The sequence below is a fragment of the Watersipora subatra genome, chromosome 9, assembly GCF_963576615.1.
Source record: "Watersipora subatra chromosome 9, tzWatSuba1.1, whole genome shotgun sequence".
Lineage (NCBI taxonomy): Eukaryota > Metazoa > Bryozoa > Gymnolaemata > Cheilostomatida > Watersiporidae > Watersipora > Watersipora subatra.
Genome location: NC_088716.1, coordinates 57,981,462 through 58,001,630, shown reverse-complemented (window position 1 = coordinate 58,001,630; position 20,169 = coordinate 57,981,462). Strand labels below are relative to the sequence as shown.

Genomic DNA, 20,169 nt, shown 5'->3' with positions numbered 1-20,169 from the left:
TTGAAGATGGGACTTAATGCTATGGCATGTACAGATATTAATCATTAAGGTCAATGGAGCTGCTTCAGCAGTCAGTCATCCCTTAGTCAGCCATGTAAATTAAATTTCATTGCAAACATAACATTATAAAAATTTACCATTAAAAATGGTAAAAACATCTTTGGTGATACTCATTTGTGCCTTAACTTTATTTCAAAAGTCTGTAAACCTCAAAATAGCTCGACTCACTGTCCCTTCGCATACGAGCTTTTAACAATGATATAACATTTGAACAACTATTTGACTCCATATCCAAAGTAAGTAACAACATACCATATCTGAAAATTTTGAAACAAATTTATTGCTGTAAACCATTACGTACATATCAATGATATGAACCCCCCCACCAGGATTGGTCACAGCCATTATGTGGGCAGGGTTTGTTAAACGAGCTCTGTTGGGAAGAACCCGAACATGGCACCAGAACAAAGAAATATGTTGAACATAGCCCTTGTGAATTTACAAATATGAAAAATGGTGGTTATTTTACTGACCTGTTGGTTGCATTTTGTTGTCAAATAAATATAGTTGCCCAATATTGTCATAGTTATGATCAGTCAGTTGCTATTCACAAGCATTCGTGATATTAATAGTCGGCGTTGTGAAATGGCCCAAATTTGGTTTTAGATTTTGAGCATGAAAACTACACTGCACAGCTTTTCCTGCTGTCCCATCTTATGGCTAGGTCTAACAACGTGACAACGATGAAAGACTGTCATTTTATAGCGGGGTTGGTAGAATAATAATCAAAAACTAAGGAAAAAAGACGGTTGTTCGATTGATTTCGGGTGAATTATATTTAACTTCAAGCATATACCAAGACCGCTACCAATCTCAAAATTGGTAAAAATACGTAATTTGAAATGTTTCATTTTCCATGGATCCATTTTTCTGGTTAGGTACTACCCCTACACTGTAGAAATTCAAGGTTTGCTATCAGCTCATTCAGTGAACTGCCGTGCGTCTACTGACTGAATGAGCTCATGACACGATAACAATGAGTCGTGTTTTCCTAAAAACCTAACAAGGCAAAGTGACCACCCCGCGAGAATTGTGTTAGCCCAAAACCCAGGCTAGCACAATCCAAATAGCGCTCGATCAACAAACCCCGCCCACATGATAGCTGTGACCAATCCTGTGAAGGGAGCTTTATATCATTGGTATATATACAGCTATCCTCAACATTGCTTGGTGTTACGATGTTTCAATAATATGAAAGTTTTCTCTACCTTCTTTTGGTTGTTACATCATGAATCCCAAGAAGACTAAAACCAATGGTAGTAGTGGGGACAAAATGATTTACCAATTTTTTGACAATGATTTTGGTGACTCACCAATAATTAAAGCCCGAAATAAAGAAATGAAAAATCTTTAGACAAAATGCCTCTAGAAACTTTCTGAAAAGTGACGGATAAAAAGCGAAGAGTCAAATGAAGATCAGCCAAAGTAAAAAGACAGAATACAGTAAATACGGATAAACTCATTAAAGCATCAAATATAGAAAAAAAAGTAAAAATAAACTTTGTCAATTTACCTATACCAAGATAGACTAGCTCTATATCTCTGTCGTCACTTCCAACTACACATTGACTGCGTGCGGTGTCATCAATGGTGACAATTTTAATATGGGTATGAGAGAGTTTTCTATTTTATTTTTGATCCATGATGACAATATAGAAAACCCAGGCTGTTGTTTATGGTTATAGCTAAAGCATGATTGACATAACCATTAATTGTACACAAACAACAATGGCTGACAGTTTGGTGGACTGAATTAAAATGTGGACACTGATACAGACTCATTGATTCGTGTGCAAAATAACCACAAATTCCATTCTCAGCTGAACACAGAATTTAGGTTACATAATTATGAATACTACCACAAATACTATACATACCGCAATTTATCATGACTACGATGAACATATGACTATTGATGCAAGTGTCTAAAGCCGGTATCTTTTACTCTTTGTTAAATAGAGAAATGTTAAATGTACAAATGAATGTACATGTAGATATTTAAGAATCACATTAAATCAACTGTTTCTCTAAATAACATTTCAATGAGAACATTTTCAGTAGGTATTGCAGTTAAATGTGTTTAAAAGATGTATACATTAACTAAACTGAAACGGAAAAATATGCCAACTAGACAGACTCCAAAAGTTCTGAAATTATCTCTCGCCCAACCATAGAAAAGAAGTTTTCATTGATTAATCTAAGAATGGAGTGCTCACTACCTGATTAACTCATGAAACCCTCTCCATTATGGTCCTCACAAAAAGTCAACTCTTCAGATTGCAAATATGATTGAGTGATGACTAATTTTTCCAGAGTTTCTATTTTTCTGCTCTAATCTCCAGAATATGTGAACTCATTTCAGAAGTTGCTTTACCACTCGTCCTATCCTTTTCACGTATTCCTCCTATTTTCTGTCATATCAATTGTCTATTACTTTACCATTCCTACTATAATATTTTGGTTCAGTCTCTCTTCTTTAGGGCCCCAAACTTATACAACAGTTACTGTGTGCCAATTAATGCAGTTAATAATCACATAAGATTTGTCAAATATTTTTCATTACACTTATTTTTTGTGTGAATATAATCTAAAACACAGAAACTAAACTTTGCTATGACTTTAAAAATAATGCGGGAAAGCATTGAAGTACTAAAATGATGTTTGTTTTACGGAACACAGACCCGAATCCTACAACAGCTAACAACGATTTGTTGACACAAAGCAAATATTTGCGTTCGCGATATTTTAAGATCAGCTATTGAAAGGTGTAGGAACAAAGATAGCTTCAATATAATTCAAACTTGAAGCAAATGGCCATACTTTTTGAATAAACGTGCCTCCTTATCCCGACTATTCACCACATTTTCATACAATCACATTTGTCTTTGACCCAATGATAAATATCAAGTCTACTATTACATGTATTTTACAAACTGTTGCATCTGTTCGCAAAAAGACAAATGTTGCACAGCTCCTTTATCGACTTGAGCTCCTTTATTTTAGACACATCTACGTAATTAAAGTTGCTCTATGTCTGTTTACTCTATGATTAAAGTTAACCGAGACACTCTCCAAGTTTGTATAACACTTCCATCATATTATTATCACTCTGCTTGCTTATCAATTACAAATCCGTGAAGCCGTACAGTCAATCAAGCTATGCAGCTGCATGAGAAGGCTTTATCAAGATAAAATCATCAGGATAGACTGTGAACAACATTGTCCAAATGTCGACAAAAATGTAACTGATAGTATAAAAGCAGTAAAACTAGGTAGTTATTGATGTTTATGTTTATCGTGGATAATCCAGATGCTAACACAAAACCATAACCAATACATTAATAGCAAATTTATACAACCTACTATGTATTGTTCCGCACATAAACACAATGGGTTCAATGAATTATAAATGATTTTTTATGTTTGCCTCTATTATGGAAATAGTTAGGGACCGTGATAAATAACCCGAACTCCAAGAGATAACTCGACTCGAATTATTCAGCTCACATTAAGAATTCATTCTGTGAGACTAACTCTCAAAAGTTAACTCATCCAGACACTTTAAAAAAATGAAGGTGGGAAAGACCACCACATTTTACTATAATATAATTATTGAAATCACCAATGCTGTTTCTTAAGTCGTATACAAACTGAATGAGAAATGATTAATGCTACAATGCATGAAATAACATTAATAATAATAACAAAAATAATGTACAAGGGCAGTTACCCATGCTGATTTAGTGTTTTATTCGTGACATAGCATCTACTATGAGTTCAACTCAATGATTTTGTCACTAATTTTAACAATTTGATCAGCAAAAATTATCAATGCGCAAACATTTTTTGATCTCTATGTGATGCGGTCGCAGGAAACCAATGACAGAGGTTTCATACACAGTGATCCGTCAAAAATAAAACACCTAGAGCCTCTTGCACAAAGAATAGAAGTAATTAACAGAAGAGATTTTTTATGCTAATCGATTAAGCCAACTTGATGTTCAACTAGCAACACCATGTGAGTCGGTCAACTTGAGATGAGTAAGCTTAGTTGTGTAAGGTGAGTTGTCTAAATGAAATAAGTCGATTTCACGATGACTTGCTAGTGTGCTGAGATGACGGACACCTACATGTATATGTATACAGAAGGATCCATTACGCCCGGAGGCATTACATGGATATTTATTAAATTATTTTTTCTTGTCCTTTTCTCACAAAGACGAAACAAGGAATTATCGGCAATTTACTTTGGTGACATTTGTCTATCTAATAAAACTCAGATTCTATTATAGATTGAAAAATTGAATTGGTCCAACAGAAAGTGAGAAAAAATAGTACCTTTTAGGATAGAATACGATTTGTTGGAAGAAATATAATAATTTATGTCATTGTCATATTGGTCAAATTCAGCCTTTTCAATAATCTTTTGATCTAACCCTTGTCTCCGAGCCTCAAGCATATCAATAGCATTTTCTTTCAAAGCCAGTGACATTTTCTGACTGCCTTAATCTAAAAATCCATCTAACGGCATTTATCTGAATAGTTTTTAGCATATTTATTAAGGACTTATTATATGGCGACCACACCTGAGAGGCATATTTGCGAATTGACCTTACAACTGCTTTATAAGCAATCAGTTTAGTCGGACAGAAAGTGTTAAAAAGACTTCTTAAGCCCAGGGTCTTGTTAAGTTTCTTGGCAACTTTTGCTATGTGTTCATGCACTTTGACATTATTTTCTGTAAAGATGTCTAAGTGTCTTACACTGCTAGCTTGTGGGATAGAAGTGCTATTTAGAAAGTAAAATTGGGAAGGTTCTTTCCAACCTCCACATGAACATATTTAGCAGGGTTTAAAGTCATGCCCTATTGAGCAGACCAGTCATACAGCACTGTTACGTTATCTTGAAGACCCGCACTCTGTGATATTTATGCCTAAGAGAGTGTCATCTGCATAAAGTGGGCAGAATGCACCCTTCACAGCCTGAGGCCTGTTGTTTACAAAAATTAAACACAGCCCACCTAATAACAGTATTATTGCGAAAACCATGCAAGGAAGGCCGTATTGTTGTATTACGGGATTTGTTAGGCTCAGGCTAGATTGGTGTCTGAGCTCAAAAGCAGTACAGGTGATCTTGGCAATTACAGTGAGTGAATAAAGCTAGCGAATAAGGCTAGGGAGTAAAGCTGGTAGATTAGATAGTATGGGGAGTACAGAAGGAAGTGGAACGAAAGACGGACTATCTTCTTCACATCAATACATGTGAGTCTATTCGTTTATACAACACGTATGAGCGCAAATACTCCAACTACCAAGTGTTTTTAGCAACAACTTGTTGTTAAACTTAATACCTGCTAGCTACATTAACGACAATCTTTATAGGTTTAATTTAGTATTAGTGAGCAATACCTCGTGGAAATGCCGGTAGGAGCATAGAATTTAATACATACATAATTGTTGATCAATATAAATTTAAAAATTATGATATACATTTTGCAGAACTAAAAACACGCTTGGGACAATTACAAAAAGGTTTAAAAACGGATTCTGCCTTCAAAATAATGTGCTGACCCCCTCAAGAGTAAATCATCACAAGGGTAATCTACATCTAAGCAAACAACAAGAACCTATCATGTTAGAAATCACGCTCCTCTAATTTTATTAGTCCATAAAATTTCACCTAATTCCCAAAATTTTCTTATTGGACAAAAACTTCTTGTGAAAGTACAGCAGTTGCAGAACTTACGCCCGTGGAAAAAGCATTATGTATTCAAAGCAACGGCGAATATTTCTTTAAAAGCATCCTTGGCACTTAATGTAGCCTTAGTGGTAAATCTCGATATTTACTATCGACTCATTCGGCATGCTCGACTATTGAGTCAACGGCAGAGAACAACTCCAATTTGCAAACACAGCATTTCTTGTGTTTGAAAACTAGATATGTGTAGACAATTGCTGACTAAATTAAACAAAAGAGAAAACGGTAGCATTGTAATATTTGCATTTCTTTTATTATGCACCATAATCAAACCAGATAATAATGATAAATGTCTTTAAGCCGCTTAATAAAGGTAGTAATGAATAACCAATCATATATGTATAACTTTATAACTTCCACCATTAATAATACATTTGCCAATTTAATGCCAGACAATATTTAAAAAAATAAACATAATTTTTTTGCAAAAAAAGATACACAATGCAAATAAAATAAGAACTGGAAAAAGCTTGCCCTTCACCAATACAGATGTAATATGGCAAACATGCATAGTAGACAAAACAATTTGCATTGATACTTGCATTAGAAATAGATCTACTCATTGAATAACATGCATAGTAAAAATGATGAAATGACAGAATAAAGGAAATTTTGCATTGTTGTTTGAGATAAACATTAATTAATATAAGACTAACACTTAGGAATGATCTCGGTCATAGAGGGTAATGAAATAATATTCCAAGTAAAGGATCATTTGCATTGCTGTTAGAGATAAAGGCCAATTTATATGATAATGTGATAAACCACAGAATCCACTTTATAGCATATTGCTATGAATAAAAAAAGATGAGCTGCCCAGTTTGTGCATTGGTTGTGCTTCAGAAATATTTTACCAAATTCATTAATATAGATTAGGTTTTAAAGTACATGTTGTTTACAAACTCCACCGTTTTAATTATTGTAAAAGTTATATTATAAAAATATCAGTTGTTTAAAATGTTTTTGTACTAATGCTCTTACATTGGTTAATAGTGGTTTAACAGTTATGAAATCCCACCCAACATTTTTGCTTTTGACATTTTCTCTGATATCGCGCAATAAAATGTTTTCATATGACAGCTATTAGGAATGAGTTTAAGTAGCCTACTGCGTTGCCCTATAGAGTCACACCATACCTACCCAAAACAATGTTAAACTGTTCCATTCTGAACAAAATTTTGATCAAAGAAGTAAGTAAAATCGTAGTTGAAAACGTCAAAGTACAGGTTTTTGTTAACTTAGTTGTGTAGCATTTCTAATAAATATTGTTTATAGACTTTGAAGATTGCTTAGATTGTTTGAGCCAAATGAAAATGTTAAAAAATTCAATTAAAGGAAATTATTGCAAATTTTTCTTTTTGAAGTCCAGGAAGTGTGCAAAAAAGCAACATTAGAAGGACATTAGAACTAAAGTAGCTTGCCAGTAATTACTCAAATAACTCCTTGTTGAGCATCTCTAAAAAGACCCTCGGACACGAGTATCTCCATGCGCTTGCTACTTCTGATGAAGGCTTGGTTGGTATGCTTGAAGAATCATATCCGCTGCCTTTTCTCCTATCATGATTGCTGGTGCATTTGTATTGCCTGACGTTATCTGCGGCATTATGGAGTTGTCTGCCACTCTTAGTCCCTTTAGCCCTCGCACCCTGAATGATGGCATAAACCATGAATAGGAATTTTGAAATTAGCTGACACATCAAGGTAGCAAACACCTTGCAGTGTGAAACAAACATACTGATTATTATGACCAGATTATTTAAGCAAGGCAAAAACTGTGAGCTTGGGTTTTATTACAAGACATGGATATACCACGAGAAAGGAAGTTAGGATTACAACTTTATTGCATATTAGTGCAACTAGTATCCTAGCAGTCAGTTCTGTGTGCTGTGAAAGATTTCAAATGAATAACTATGTGTACAATTATCTTTATTAGTGGATGTGTGGTGAAATAGCATAGATACTAGTGTGGTTAGTTAGGAATCAGAAAAGCTGGGTTCGATTCCTATGTGGGGAAATCTTTTTTTCGACGCACATAGCTTGGCTTTGGACATACGGATAAACACGGTTTTTATTGTAGTAAATATTTCAGGCAAGTGGTACTACCTAAAATTACCTAACTTTCTTTACAGTGCTTTGCTTCACATAAAAAATCTGAAAATTATTAGCGTTAGTTCTATTTTTACATATTCTTTTACTTTACTAGCAGCCTTACCTTAGTTGTGGATCCACGACTGCTGTTGGGTCATCATTAGCACCCATCTTACAGGAACCTGCATGGTGATAGACTCCAGAGCTTAGATGGTCAATCACACGGTCGATGTACTCATCTGAGGTCGGGTCCACATCTGGAGCGAGTCGCTCTCGTGTTGGGTATTTCTCATCTAGAAAATGAGCTCCTAGGTTTGTGAAGGTCTTTGTCTTAGTAAGGTCTCTCAGCAGCTTTAGTCCTACAGATTAATCAATAGAGTTAAAAAATAGAGTTGTCTGACAGAAAAGATATTTAGAGAAAAATATCAGCCTCAACTGTAAGCCCTACGCGCTGCCAGCCTCTACTGCGCGCGCTGCCAGCCTCAAAATTACGCGCTGCTAGCCTCAACATTACGCGCTGCCAATGATGTCTCTAAAGACCTAAAATTGAAGTATGGTGTTTACAGCAAAAATATTATAATGAAAGTTTGGCCCTAATTCTTCAACACCAGAATATTAGTATTCCTCTGAATACTAATATAATAACATGCAATTGTATGAAGGTGCTGAATAGTGACTAACAATGCAGCTTACTGACTCGAGTAAACGGGTTGCAGAGAAAATACGAAATGGTGTAGCTTGCCAAAAATTTTACTTGAAGTGAAACAAAAAGTTTTGTCTTGTTTTATTGAATCGCTAATGATAAAATTTATTAATTCCACAATTTGTTGCTTAATGTGAATTAATTTAAAGTAGAAATTGTGAATAACTGCACAGACATACTGATCATAGCAAAGCTGGCTGTATACTGCAAATAATCATAGAGTCATGCGTCTGAAGAAAAAATGAAAATAACTTCAAATTGACAGGCATTAAGCGTCTGCAACAAAAGGTTTTACTTTTCTAATGTAATTTATGGTATAAATCGTTTTGCGTATATAAACATTGCTCACTAATCAACAAAAGCAAAGTATTTTATTTTTTTCTCCATAAATGATAGTCAATCTAAAACAGACTGAAGGAACCTGGCCTTACCTGCCTTCATGACTAGACGGTCCTGGGGATCAGACATAAGATTAGGGTTGATGAGAGGTCGGTCCAATGGGTCAGAACTAGCTAGAGTTATGCTCCCTCTGCTGCGAGGGAGCTGTACTCCAGCTCCAACAGTGAGTCCACATCGACTCGTTAACGAGTAGTACTGTTTCCGCTAAAAAAGGGACAAAATTACTTACTAGAATGAAAGTGGCTTATTGTAGATTATATACAACCACCGTCTGGTTTGGTAGACATCAGATGGTGGTTTTAGATTTTATTTATAAATAAAATAAAGGTTGTTTTATTTTTTAAATAATGCAAGGTTTGGCTGGTCTGCTATAGTTTATATGGTTTGTGCATTAAGTAAGCAAAAACATCAGCATTTTAGGATAAAAGGATCACATTAAATTCTAGTAGATTTTACCAAGAAATATGAATATTTTTCTATAAGTTGAAATTTTGTTTGGTGTTTGAGTTGATCTGACTGCAAGGATGTTTTGAGATCAAAATTCACAAAACCGGATAGGAGTTAAAATGCTCAGAAGAAAAAGACTTCCCAAAAAATGACATCAATAATTTCACTTTCCGTTTGTCCTTGTTATTACATTGGTTATTGTGTTGCAGTTGCAGTGTTATGTGTCTCTATTGGCGTATAATTTATTTTGTACTTGCTTATGATTGTTGGAATAAACTTCTAAAACAGCCTCAGATGCATTGCTATAGATGTTTCAACGAATTTAAAGATAGGTTGGTTATAATTTGTTTCGCTGTTTATCTCTAAATGCTATGTAAACATATGAGTACTCGATGCTAATGAGATCATATTTACCATAATTGTATACCGCTTATTAAACAAGAAGAACGGCTATTGATATCATTTTTGGAGAAGCGTAGGCACATCTTTTTTTGTCGAGCATCTTAACTACAACCAAGTTCTGTCTATTTTAATTTTGAACCACCCTGGCTGTCAAAATACCTAAACAGCCAACAAAATTTCAAATGGTACGAACATATCTATACTTAATGGTAAAGCTCTTTAATAAAGCGTATTAGCACATAACTTGCAAGAGACTTCATTTCTCCAACAGAATAATTACGTGTGCTAACTATCCTTAGTAAGCGGTTTAACCATAGATATATAAACCTAGATTGGCCAATAATAGCCATTCCCATTGGTTGCCTTTTCAGACTTAAATAGCATGACGTTACGTCATTGTATTGTACCTAATGCTTGGCTGCACTGTTGTTTACAATGGAGCTAATTAGCACATTAGCTAATTAGCTAATGGAGAACTTGATTAGCAAGAGACTTCATTTCCCCAACAGAATAATTCCACGTGCTAACTATCCTTAGTAAGCGGTTTAACTAAACGCTCTTCTATATGCTTTTAACGATAGAGAGTGCTACATTTTATGAGAGTCTTCCAGCACTTGCCATTTCAGAGGTGAAGTTACAACGGATGAAGAACTCCTGCATTGTGGCAATATCGCTGTCATTTTCTATGGCCATTGGTGAGTCAACAAAAAACAGATGCAACTTGGGAGCATTACTGCTGGTACAAACATTACCCTCATCATCAACATCAATAAAGCCAAGAATCTCAATCGGCACGGTAGAAAGAGGTCCTACAACACGTTAAAAGTTTATTTACAGAAAACGCTCTAATAATGTAAACCTCCTCCTATAATGTAAATTCCGCATAAAGTAATTAATTTGGGAAAAGTTTTCACTTCGTACTATCTTATAATCTCCATATAACATAAAAAGTCAGTGCAGGTTCTCAAATTCAGTTTGAATGATAAGAATTTTGTAATTAGCCTTAAATATATTGCATTGTCTTTTGCCGCACTAAAGAGAAAAAACAGTGTATCGGATTACCTCTATATATACTACTACCGTGACAGTCTAGTTTACTATGAGAGATCGTGAGATGAGTCGATAAAGCGCAGAGAATAAATAATCGTTCAATTATTGAGAAGTAATTGAAAACCCTCGATTGATGCGAGTGTTAGGGTGTCGGTGTACCAATCTAAATGTCTTGAATTGTAGTATCATCAAAAGATATCTTTTATTCTAACCTTGAACCTTGGCAACGGATGGATAGATAAATAGATACCACTTTTATTATAAAGCCGAAATTTTTTATATATTCATATATTTTTAACTTATTCCATTGTGAACATGTAAAACATTTGTATTGCTTTTATTTTGCAGAATAAATCGTTCGGTCTAACAAATGAAATAATCGATGTAAATTGACATTAAAGGTGTGTGTTCCCATAACTTACTGTAAAATTATTGCAGTCATGAACCATAAACCGATTGAAAGTGATAAGAAAAAGGAGAAATTTTGTCGATACACCAATAATAGTACAATTACAATACAGCCTTTAAATTAAAATGTTAATTCTAATTTTTTTATTCTCAAGGGCCAAAGGATTGAGTTGGAGAGGATCTAGGGTTGGATTCAGCAATTGACATGTATTTTACTGCTTGTATAACGTGTAATCCATATAATGTAAAAACTTCTAGAACAGAATGTTTACGCTGTAAGAGCATCTACTGTACTTGTTATAGTCAAATACTGTATGGCGCCAAGTAAATGCACAGGATGGAGGATTTAGGAGCTTTTAGATAAATCTATGGCGCCTTACAGCGCCTCGCGTTGCGTGTTTGCGACTCGAGTTGAACAACTCGAGTTGCTGTTCAAAGAACTCGGCCTGGGTTTTTGATGAACTTGAGTTGTGTTACGCAAAACTAACCCGGGTTTGTAAAAAAGCAAAGTGAGTAATTGGGGTGTGTCATTTACAGAACTGCATTTGCGCATATTATATAAAATTTAATAATTGATTAATAACAACAATTTAAATATATATACGTATATACATATTCAAATTATATATATTGGCGGTATTTGTACATATTTGTTTATGTAAATATAAAGAGACAAAAACAATTGTAGAATGTAAAAAGCAAACTAAAAAACAATCTATGTGGGAGTCGGGCCACTTCTTTTTCAAATGAAAAAAAGAGTTATTTTTCTAAAACCTGACAAGAAACTGAATGAACACCGAAAATGAACAAACATAGAAATTATGTCAACGACGTTTAATGATGCACCAAAAAAAATTCCATATATAAAATATAGCTAGAGAAAATGAAATGATGAGTTGTTTAGTATGGCGCTTTACAGTGCATCGCGTTCCATGTTCTCAAGTCGAGTTGTTGAACTCGAGTTGCTGCTGAAAGAACTCGGCCTGGATTTTTGTTGAACTCGAGCTGTGTAACTCGAGTTGTACAACTCGAGTTGCAAACTCGGGACACTCTAATTCGCCATTAGCTCTGGTTTTACAGTACACACATAGTTTAATTTCTATTAGCTAACGGGTGCCTCTTTATGTACCATTGTTAATATAACCAGATCTACAATTATGCTACCGTAATACCAATATATTGCACCTTACTTTTACAAACTCGCGTTCCGTGTTTACAACTCGAGTTTTACAACTCAAGTTGTGAACACGCAACGCGAGGCACTGTAAGGCGCCATATAAATCGCTTTACTTGACAAAATTCTTTGAACTAACCTTTTCCAAAAATAAAATGTTTGACAATTGAAGACAGGTGCCTGTACTCTGACAAATCTCCGGCTCCAGATTCTTTAGCGTTTTCAAAAAACATTGAGATATCTATCACGGCATGGTCTTGAAAGTTTTTCCCAACAGGAAGTTCCTTTACCATAGGAATCTGCCATGAAATATGAAACATGTAGTGTATAGCTCAGAAGCAGTACAAAGTTTCTTCTTGTTGTCTTAACTCGAAAACATACTGTGGCAGCAAATCGTTGGATTGCCCAGGATTGAAGGAGAGAGAACTGGCCAGAGGGAAGAAGAGCCGACCACTGCTGAGATAGAAACTAGGCCGAGCCTTGACTCGGTCGACAACACAGCCTTCGATAAGATCACCAAATTAGCCTCAAGACCAATGCCGAGTTGACCAAGAAGTTAGGCTTATGACCCTGCGATAACTATATAAGGAGCAAGCAAAAGTGAAGATGGGCAGAGTTCCCTGGCAGTCTCTTACCAGCTGCTCAGTGTATGTGCACACTTTAAATTGTTTTTATTCTTGTCTATATCATCAAATGTATAAACATGTATCTTTGCCTTGTACTCAAGTAGATTGGTTTTGGTGGAGCAGTAAAGGGAACAGGCCAGTTTCCTTTACATTTCTGCAACATGATTTGATGCAGGATAATACAAAGTACATTTTTGTAGGCAACAAAGTGACCAATACGAGCATTCATACCCTAGGACACTTATGTCTTCACCTCACCTAACTTTCGCGTTTTTGCGGAGTCATCCTCTCGCGAAAGATTCATGAGCGAAACTAAACTATCATAACGAACGAGCGAAAACGCGGAATTAAATAGCTTTGTTCATTGATAGTCCAAGAAACAAATGGCAGCAAGCGATCAAATTGCATTATCAATCTCACCTACACCATTCTACCTGCAGTTTACAATTACAAACTAGTCCCAAATTGAAAACTTTTTACTTACCGGTGAACCGAACCTGAGGAATCTAATTATGTTTGTTTCACTGCATTTATTTTCACATCACTATATTTTCGCTCTCATCAGAGCTGCGAAATTAAGTTGCAGCGAAACTTTACTCTGTATGCTACTTCCGAAACTAAATACTAGCAAAATATAAGTGTCCTAGAGTAGCAGCATCAATAAAAGAAATGTTAGCTAAAGTGTCAATAGAAATAATTATTGATGCACATAGTACAAAGTCATAGAAATGCATATACATACTATTTGTTAGACCTTTAAAATTTACATTTACTGATGAGATATAGATGAGATAGAACATACTTTATGTTTCTGGAGTTCCTCCTTTGGCCCAACTCCAGACAGGAGAAGCAAATGCGGTGAGTTTATTGCACCTGCGGATAAAATGATTTCTTTGTCAGCAAATACTTCATGAGATACGCCACCTGATTTTGTAAATTTTAATCCGATCGCTCTCTTCTTCTCAAAGAATATCTGCAATAGACAAAGCAGCTCCCAATCTCTTTGCAACTGTTATTTTGTCTTTTGAAAACAGGTGTGATGGCAGTGTTTATTGCTGAAGCCTAGCCTTATGGGATAGGTGTGACAAACTATAGAAACAAATATTGATTGTGAGTAATAATCAACAATAATTATTAGATTTTAAAGTCATAAAATTTAGAAATTTATAAGCAGAGAGTTAGTGATCTTCTACATCCAACTTGTAGCAATATATGTGACATGGTAAATAATAACTCTATCGATGATCTGCCAATGAGTCCAATAACAAACATTTTCGGCATTTGTTATACAGCAATTGAATGGTTATCATAGCCCAAGAACATAAAAACATTAATAAAGACTTTGGGCTACGGCTTTCGGCTATGCATCGCTATGCGTGTCTACTGACTGTCAACAGACCCTACCTAGCTCTGTTAGTGTGTATTTTATGTACTCCTATTTAGGTAGAAATCTAATGTAATTCTCAAAAAATTGTGAGGAGTATGCGAAAATGATCCAAACCACTCATGCGTACTTCAATCATGTACCCCCTGTGTGTAGGAAGTCTGATCTAAGGCTATTCTAACAAAAGTGATGAGAAATACACATTTTTGGCAACTAACTTTTGTTACGTAGGCACCGACAACGACATCCAGGTTCTTTCTAGCCATGGCAGGTCTGAGGTATGCTTTGGCAGTGCTGCACCTCTTCCCATGTCTGACTGTTAGATGAGGTCTGAAGGCACCTGCATAGAAGGTGTAGGAAGTGAAACCACGCAGAACTCTCTCAACAAGTCTGCGCAATCAATCGATAAGCGGAGATGAAACATCTTACCCTGGCTGTCTCCAGTGTTATACATGTTGTTCTCACGGATGCCGAACTCTTCAAGCGCTCTGAGCACGTTACCAGCAATCGGATAAGAGTGAACCTTTTCTGTCACAGTTAGCGGCCCTCCATGTCCAAGTCTATCTGTTATACGAATATGCAACATGCTGCATGGCTAATAGAAATAATAGCTATCTGTTGGATAGCTTACGCTAGAGAGCTAGAGTCAATGAACTTTGTCACTGTAATGATGAGCCTGCTGAGATAAATAGTAGATTCTATCCGAAAGTATTTATATTTTTCTGTCATGTGCGATTGTTTTTTGTTTGAGATGATCTGACAGTTAGGATGTTTGAAAATTAAAATCAACAAAATTTTGCGATTGACAATCTTGACAAAAGTGCGATTATGGCGCCTATGGCTGCAAAGAGATTTACAGAATAGAGACGTGTAATGCTGCGGCTTGAATAAAATTATAGCCGATATCGACGATAGCAGCTAGTGACATCATTTTGGCGCATAATTGTTCGGAGTATTTTAACCACAATAAAGTTTTGGCGGTCAGATCGCCTCAAACATCAGAACGATCGCAAACGATAAAAAAACACTGGCACCTTATGATATAATGTGCTAAATCTTTGTCTAAGTTAATATTTAAGCTTTCAGCAAAATGATGCAAGCTTTGTCACCGCTTACCATCATCAATGGAGTAATCTTCCATCTTCCTAAAATATCTCTCAACAGAGTTCCAGTCCCATCCTGTGCAACCCGCTTTCTCCCAGTTGTCATAGTCCTGACGATGTCCTCTGACATAAAGCATCCAGTTGATAGCGCTGCCTCCACCTAGCATTTTCCCATGCTGACTTTTGGATCGCTACAGCCACAACATGCACAATGGAAGTAAAGGGGAGTGAAACATCTAACTTAAGATTGTAGATTCCCTTTAAAATGGATTAAAGTTTTGAATTTTTTCAGATATTAAAAGGCTTGCCACTATCGTTTTTTAAAATTCACAGATGCGTAAACCGTGACATACCAAATCTTTATAGTACTTGGAGAACTTTTGTGGTGTAGTCAAGTCATTCCAGACAAACTTGTCACTGTTGATAAGTTTTCCGCCACCAATTGGTAGCTCTCCAAGAATAGTCTGATCGGCTTTGCTTTGAGAGCCAGCCTCGAGAAGTAAAACAGAGTACCTGCCATCAGCTGACAGCCTGTTTGCCACTACACATCCGGCAGACCCTCCACCAACTGTGAACATTACAAATATAAACTTAAAAATTAGGTTAATAAGAGCAACTGGTTGGTACTCCTAATTCTAATTCAGCGATTAATATAATATTAGCTGCAGAGACATTCAGACATACAGTATTTATATAGCTATTTCTTCTTGATTATTGATCAACATTAGAAAGATAAAGACTCAATTTGTACAGTTACATAGCATCTGTGTGCTGTAAATGTTTTATTTAACATTAAATTGTCGCACTTCGTATAAACATAGCAGGTAGATTGAAAAAGCCAAACTTTGTTTCTAGCCAATTTTTTCTATTTGTCTAAAGTACACCTGGCTGTGAGTGGCCTGAAATATTTTAAATACTAGATTATAATGCGGTATATTGAGTAAATGAACACAGGAATAACTGTTACGCCGATAGTCTAACATAACTTATATATAGTACTTTATTGACAATAATTTCATTTCACAAATAAAGATGTTTTTTTAAATTAGGCCATGCAACAATAGTAAAACAAAAAGGGAAAAAAGCAACAGTTAGCCGTTAAAATTGAATAAATAGTCTGACAAATAGTGTTTAAAATGCCTTCCTCTGCTAAGAGAACAGATATTAGGTAGAAGATTGTTAAAGCAGCTGGCACTGATATTTTGAGAATAATTGTTAGTGATTGGATGCAATTTGTTCCTATCACGTAAGTTGAAATGAGTTGAGAACCTGTAACTGTCATGTAAAACACGAGGACACAAACCATGAAAAATCTTGAAACCTTGAGTTGAAGTAAAATAAACATCTAGCATAGGCAGAGTAAGAAGATGCAAATATTTGGAAAGAGCATTAATTTTGTTAGAATCTATATATGCAGGAATAGGATGTAGATTTGCAGTGAGTCGAAACGCTTGGAAGGAAGGAAGAATAAGACAGAATGGTTATAAGTGGTAAACAAGTTTGGGAAAGTTTAGTCCTAAATGTGAGGGAAACTATGGGGGAAAATCTACACATGAAAAAGCATAAATAATGTTTACTAGAAACAACTGTATTGGTACATGTACTGTAAATGTTATTTGTACCGCTGAGCTAGATGAGGTAGTTTACTGCTACACATTATCTGAGCACCGATAAAAGCCTATTTTATTGCTTGTCTTTATCAGTTGATGAGGAGAACGGGTATATAACTGATCTATGCAGTTTTCGCAAGTACGATGCAGTGAGCCTTGTGTAAAACACAGGCTCTAGAAACAAGTCAGATGCAAAGAAAAAACGAGAAAACCTACCAACAATAAAATCGTATTGTGTCTTCCATTTATTTGTCACACCACCCTCGCCAACTCTGAAAAACTTGCATATCACGGCGACTACAAGTGCGATGGCTATCGCTAAGCCAGTGAGACCCTCATAGTTACTGTCAGCATCCATGGTCAGCTGCCAATCGGCAAGTCTAATGCCTATCTAGCCTAATCCAGTATGCTTACTATTTTTAAAGTTGGTGATGATTAGGCCACACCCACTTATGTAGAGCAAAGATTCTCACAGTTTCCTGTGCATGCGATGTAAGCCTTGCTAACAATCCCACCCACTATCATTTGCGGGTCTCTGGCCTTTTTACTCATATGGAACTAGTGATGGTCGGATATGATAGATAAGACAGCAGGATGAGGAAAGAGGTAGAAAAAACAGTTTACCAGCTTGTCAAGATGTGTAGTCTATATGCTGAGTTTAGACTAAACCAAATTCACCCTACTCCGACAAGATAACTTGAGAACTTTTCAGCAGATTTATTGATTTAAGCTGAAAACTTGGCTCTGCTCCAATGTTTCCCACTGACTGTTGTTTATATTATCTTACATACATGTACTTCTAAAAAAATTTAGTTAAAAAATTAGTTTGTTTAATAGGTAGTTGCGAGTTAGACATTATTAAATTTTGTTTTAAATCAAACCTATTTGCTAGAACCTTTCTGTCTGCCAAAATTCTGCTCAGGAAATTCGACACAATATGCAGTAACTGTGGCTAATAGCATAGATCAACATTTCTTGGCAAAGCTTAACTGAATATGTTTGGGTAAGTGCCACAACTACTACAATCTTGTAATTAATATCATTTGATTAATTTTCTCATGTCTAGTAATAAAATGATAATGAAACATAAATGTAAAGTAAGATGTTTTTCTAATGAAAAGCTCAAGAGATTTTCGTTAGAAAATCTGGCCTTCTTCCACCATGAATGGGAGGCCAGCCCATAGTAAAAATTCTTTTTACTACTATAATAAATAGTGAGTTAAATAAAAAGCAAATTTCAGAAATATATTATTTTTTCAGAAATATACAGTTTTTGTTGATGCTTTTCCTTAGTGAATTCAAATACGCTTTAGATTAAATAAAAACTTAGCTAAGACTTTCCGTATATCAACTCTTGAATTACATCTCTAAGCAACAATATATTTGTTATATAAAACTACTGCGACAAACATATAGAAGTAGGAGGTGTTGAGGGTAGGAAATAGATGAAATTGTAACTAATGAAATATACCTAAAATATCTATATAAATAAGTTCCACTTTTTCATTGTGTGTCTGTCCGTGTGTCTGTCATTGTATGTCTGTATGTGTGTCTGTCTGTGTGTCTGTCTGCACGTCTGTCATTGTGTGTCTGTCTGTGTGTCTCTCTGTTAAACGAGACACACAACGTCTGTTTCCACATTGTGGCTGGTTTTATGCAAACTTCACATGTATATGCTCAGTGCCTTCTCCCAGGTTTGGTTTCATATCAGAACTATGTCTGGCTCCTGTGACTCAGCCTCTCAAGCCTGTGGACCAGCTGACAACATATGAAAGAAATCTCAGGCATTGTCGGACTTACAGCTAGTTGAAGAATAAAAGGGAATTTAATTTAATATTTTGGATGAATAATAAAATCAAAAACATAGTTAACTTAGTACTTATAAACAGCAGTTATTTGCTGCAAGGCAAATTCTGGTGCAGTACTTTGTTTTATGCATGGTCCAATGGTTTAAGTCACAATCAGGAATACATAAAAGGTAAATTCTCACACTAAAAGCCTTCAGTGTTTAGTTGAAACTGTGAATGTAGAAATAACTGCTGCTGGCAGCTGCAGTCAGCCCAAGCAATGGCAGCATATTTATCTGACGGCTTCACTGAAACTAAAAATATATTACTTGCTAACTCTTGATCTGAAATAATTACAAGTTTATGAGGGAAATCTAGTCTCAAACGGGTCTCTTCTCTTGCTATTTGCAAGAAAGAAGAGCTGCCCAATTGGCCTCGTGTCATTTTCTTGATCAAGTGCACGGCAGAACAGGAAAGGTCACCACTTTTCCGGTATATATACTAAAATCAATTACCTTGAAGCTTATTTTCTTTTTAGAAAGCAGTGTTTATTCAGTGGTTAGTGCGCTGGCATACAATCAGGAGGTCAGTGGTTCGAATCTCAGAAGGACCGTTGTAGGTGTTAAGGACATCCAGTCACACTTGCTCTTGTGCTAAATCTCATGTGCAAACGGTCACAATATATTCTGTACCAGGATATACCATTTGTAGTGATGCACCCCTAAATGGAAAAAGCAGAAGGCCAAAAGTAGAAGAAGAACTTGAAGCTTTTTTACTTTATTAAAACACGAGAATTATCTAATTTGGTAAACTCAGAGTGTTTGGCCATCGGTCTTCTCCATTAGAGCTCATCCCTCTTCTCCAATGCAGCTAATTAGCATTGCTGTCATAAATTCTATACAGGACAAGTAAGTTATAGTCATTACTGTCTATTCAATTACTGACGCATGACTTGATTTCAAGATCAGCAGCTTTGCCACACATCCCACTATATCCACTGATTAAGAATTAGGGTATCAGATCCGTGAGGACATTTGGAAAAATGCCAAGTCCATAGTTCACTCCGCAGGTCATGGAATGGGTTAGCGTTAAATAGATGCGTAATAACACAGAGGTACACCTGTACTGGGATACTGGAAATGCCCAGAGAAACAGGTATTAGCAGAATATT

General features: G+C 35.7%; 1 protein-coding gene across 1 annotated transcript; it reads right to left on the bottom strand.

The window, feature by feature from the left end:
- Window positions 1-6,057: 6,057 nt before the first annotated feature.
- LOC137405278 (alcohol dehydrogenase [acceptor]-like) lies at window positions 6,058-17,569 on the bottom strand. Its single transcript, XM_068091506.1, has 11 exons — window positions 17,428-17,569; window positions 15,955-16,169; window positions 15,615-15,792; window positions 14,928-15,062; window positions 14,717-14,838; window positions 13,917-14,087; window positions 12,628-12,787; window positions 10,475-10,665; window positions 9,040-9,211; window positions 8,030-8,264; window positions 6,058-7,463 (listed from the first exon to the last, which is right to left on the bottom strand). Exons 1-11 carry the CDS (start codon window positions 17,567-17,569, stop codon window positions 7,313-7,315), a joined length of 1,872 nt encoding a protein of 623 aa, XP_067947607.1. The 3' UTR covers window positions 6,058-7,312.
- Between the last annotated feature and the right edge of the window lie 2,600 nt (window positions 17,570-20,169).

Coding starts and splice junctions, on each gene's coding strand:
- LOC137405278 (XM_068091506.1), bottom strand. CDS start 17,569: ATGGATGCTGACAGTAACTATGAGGGTCTCACTGGCTTAGCGATAGCC. Junction 15,793..15,954: donor CCAAGTACTATAAAGATTTG/GTATGTCACGGT, acceptor TTGTGGCTGTAG/CGATCCAAAAGTCAGCATGG. Junction 14,088..14,716: donor TCGGTGCCTACGTAACAAAA/GTTAGTTGCCAA, acceptor TGTCTATTGCAG/ATATTCTTTGAGAAGAAGAG.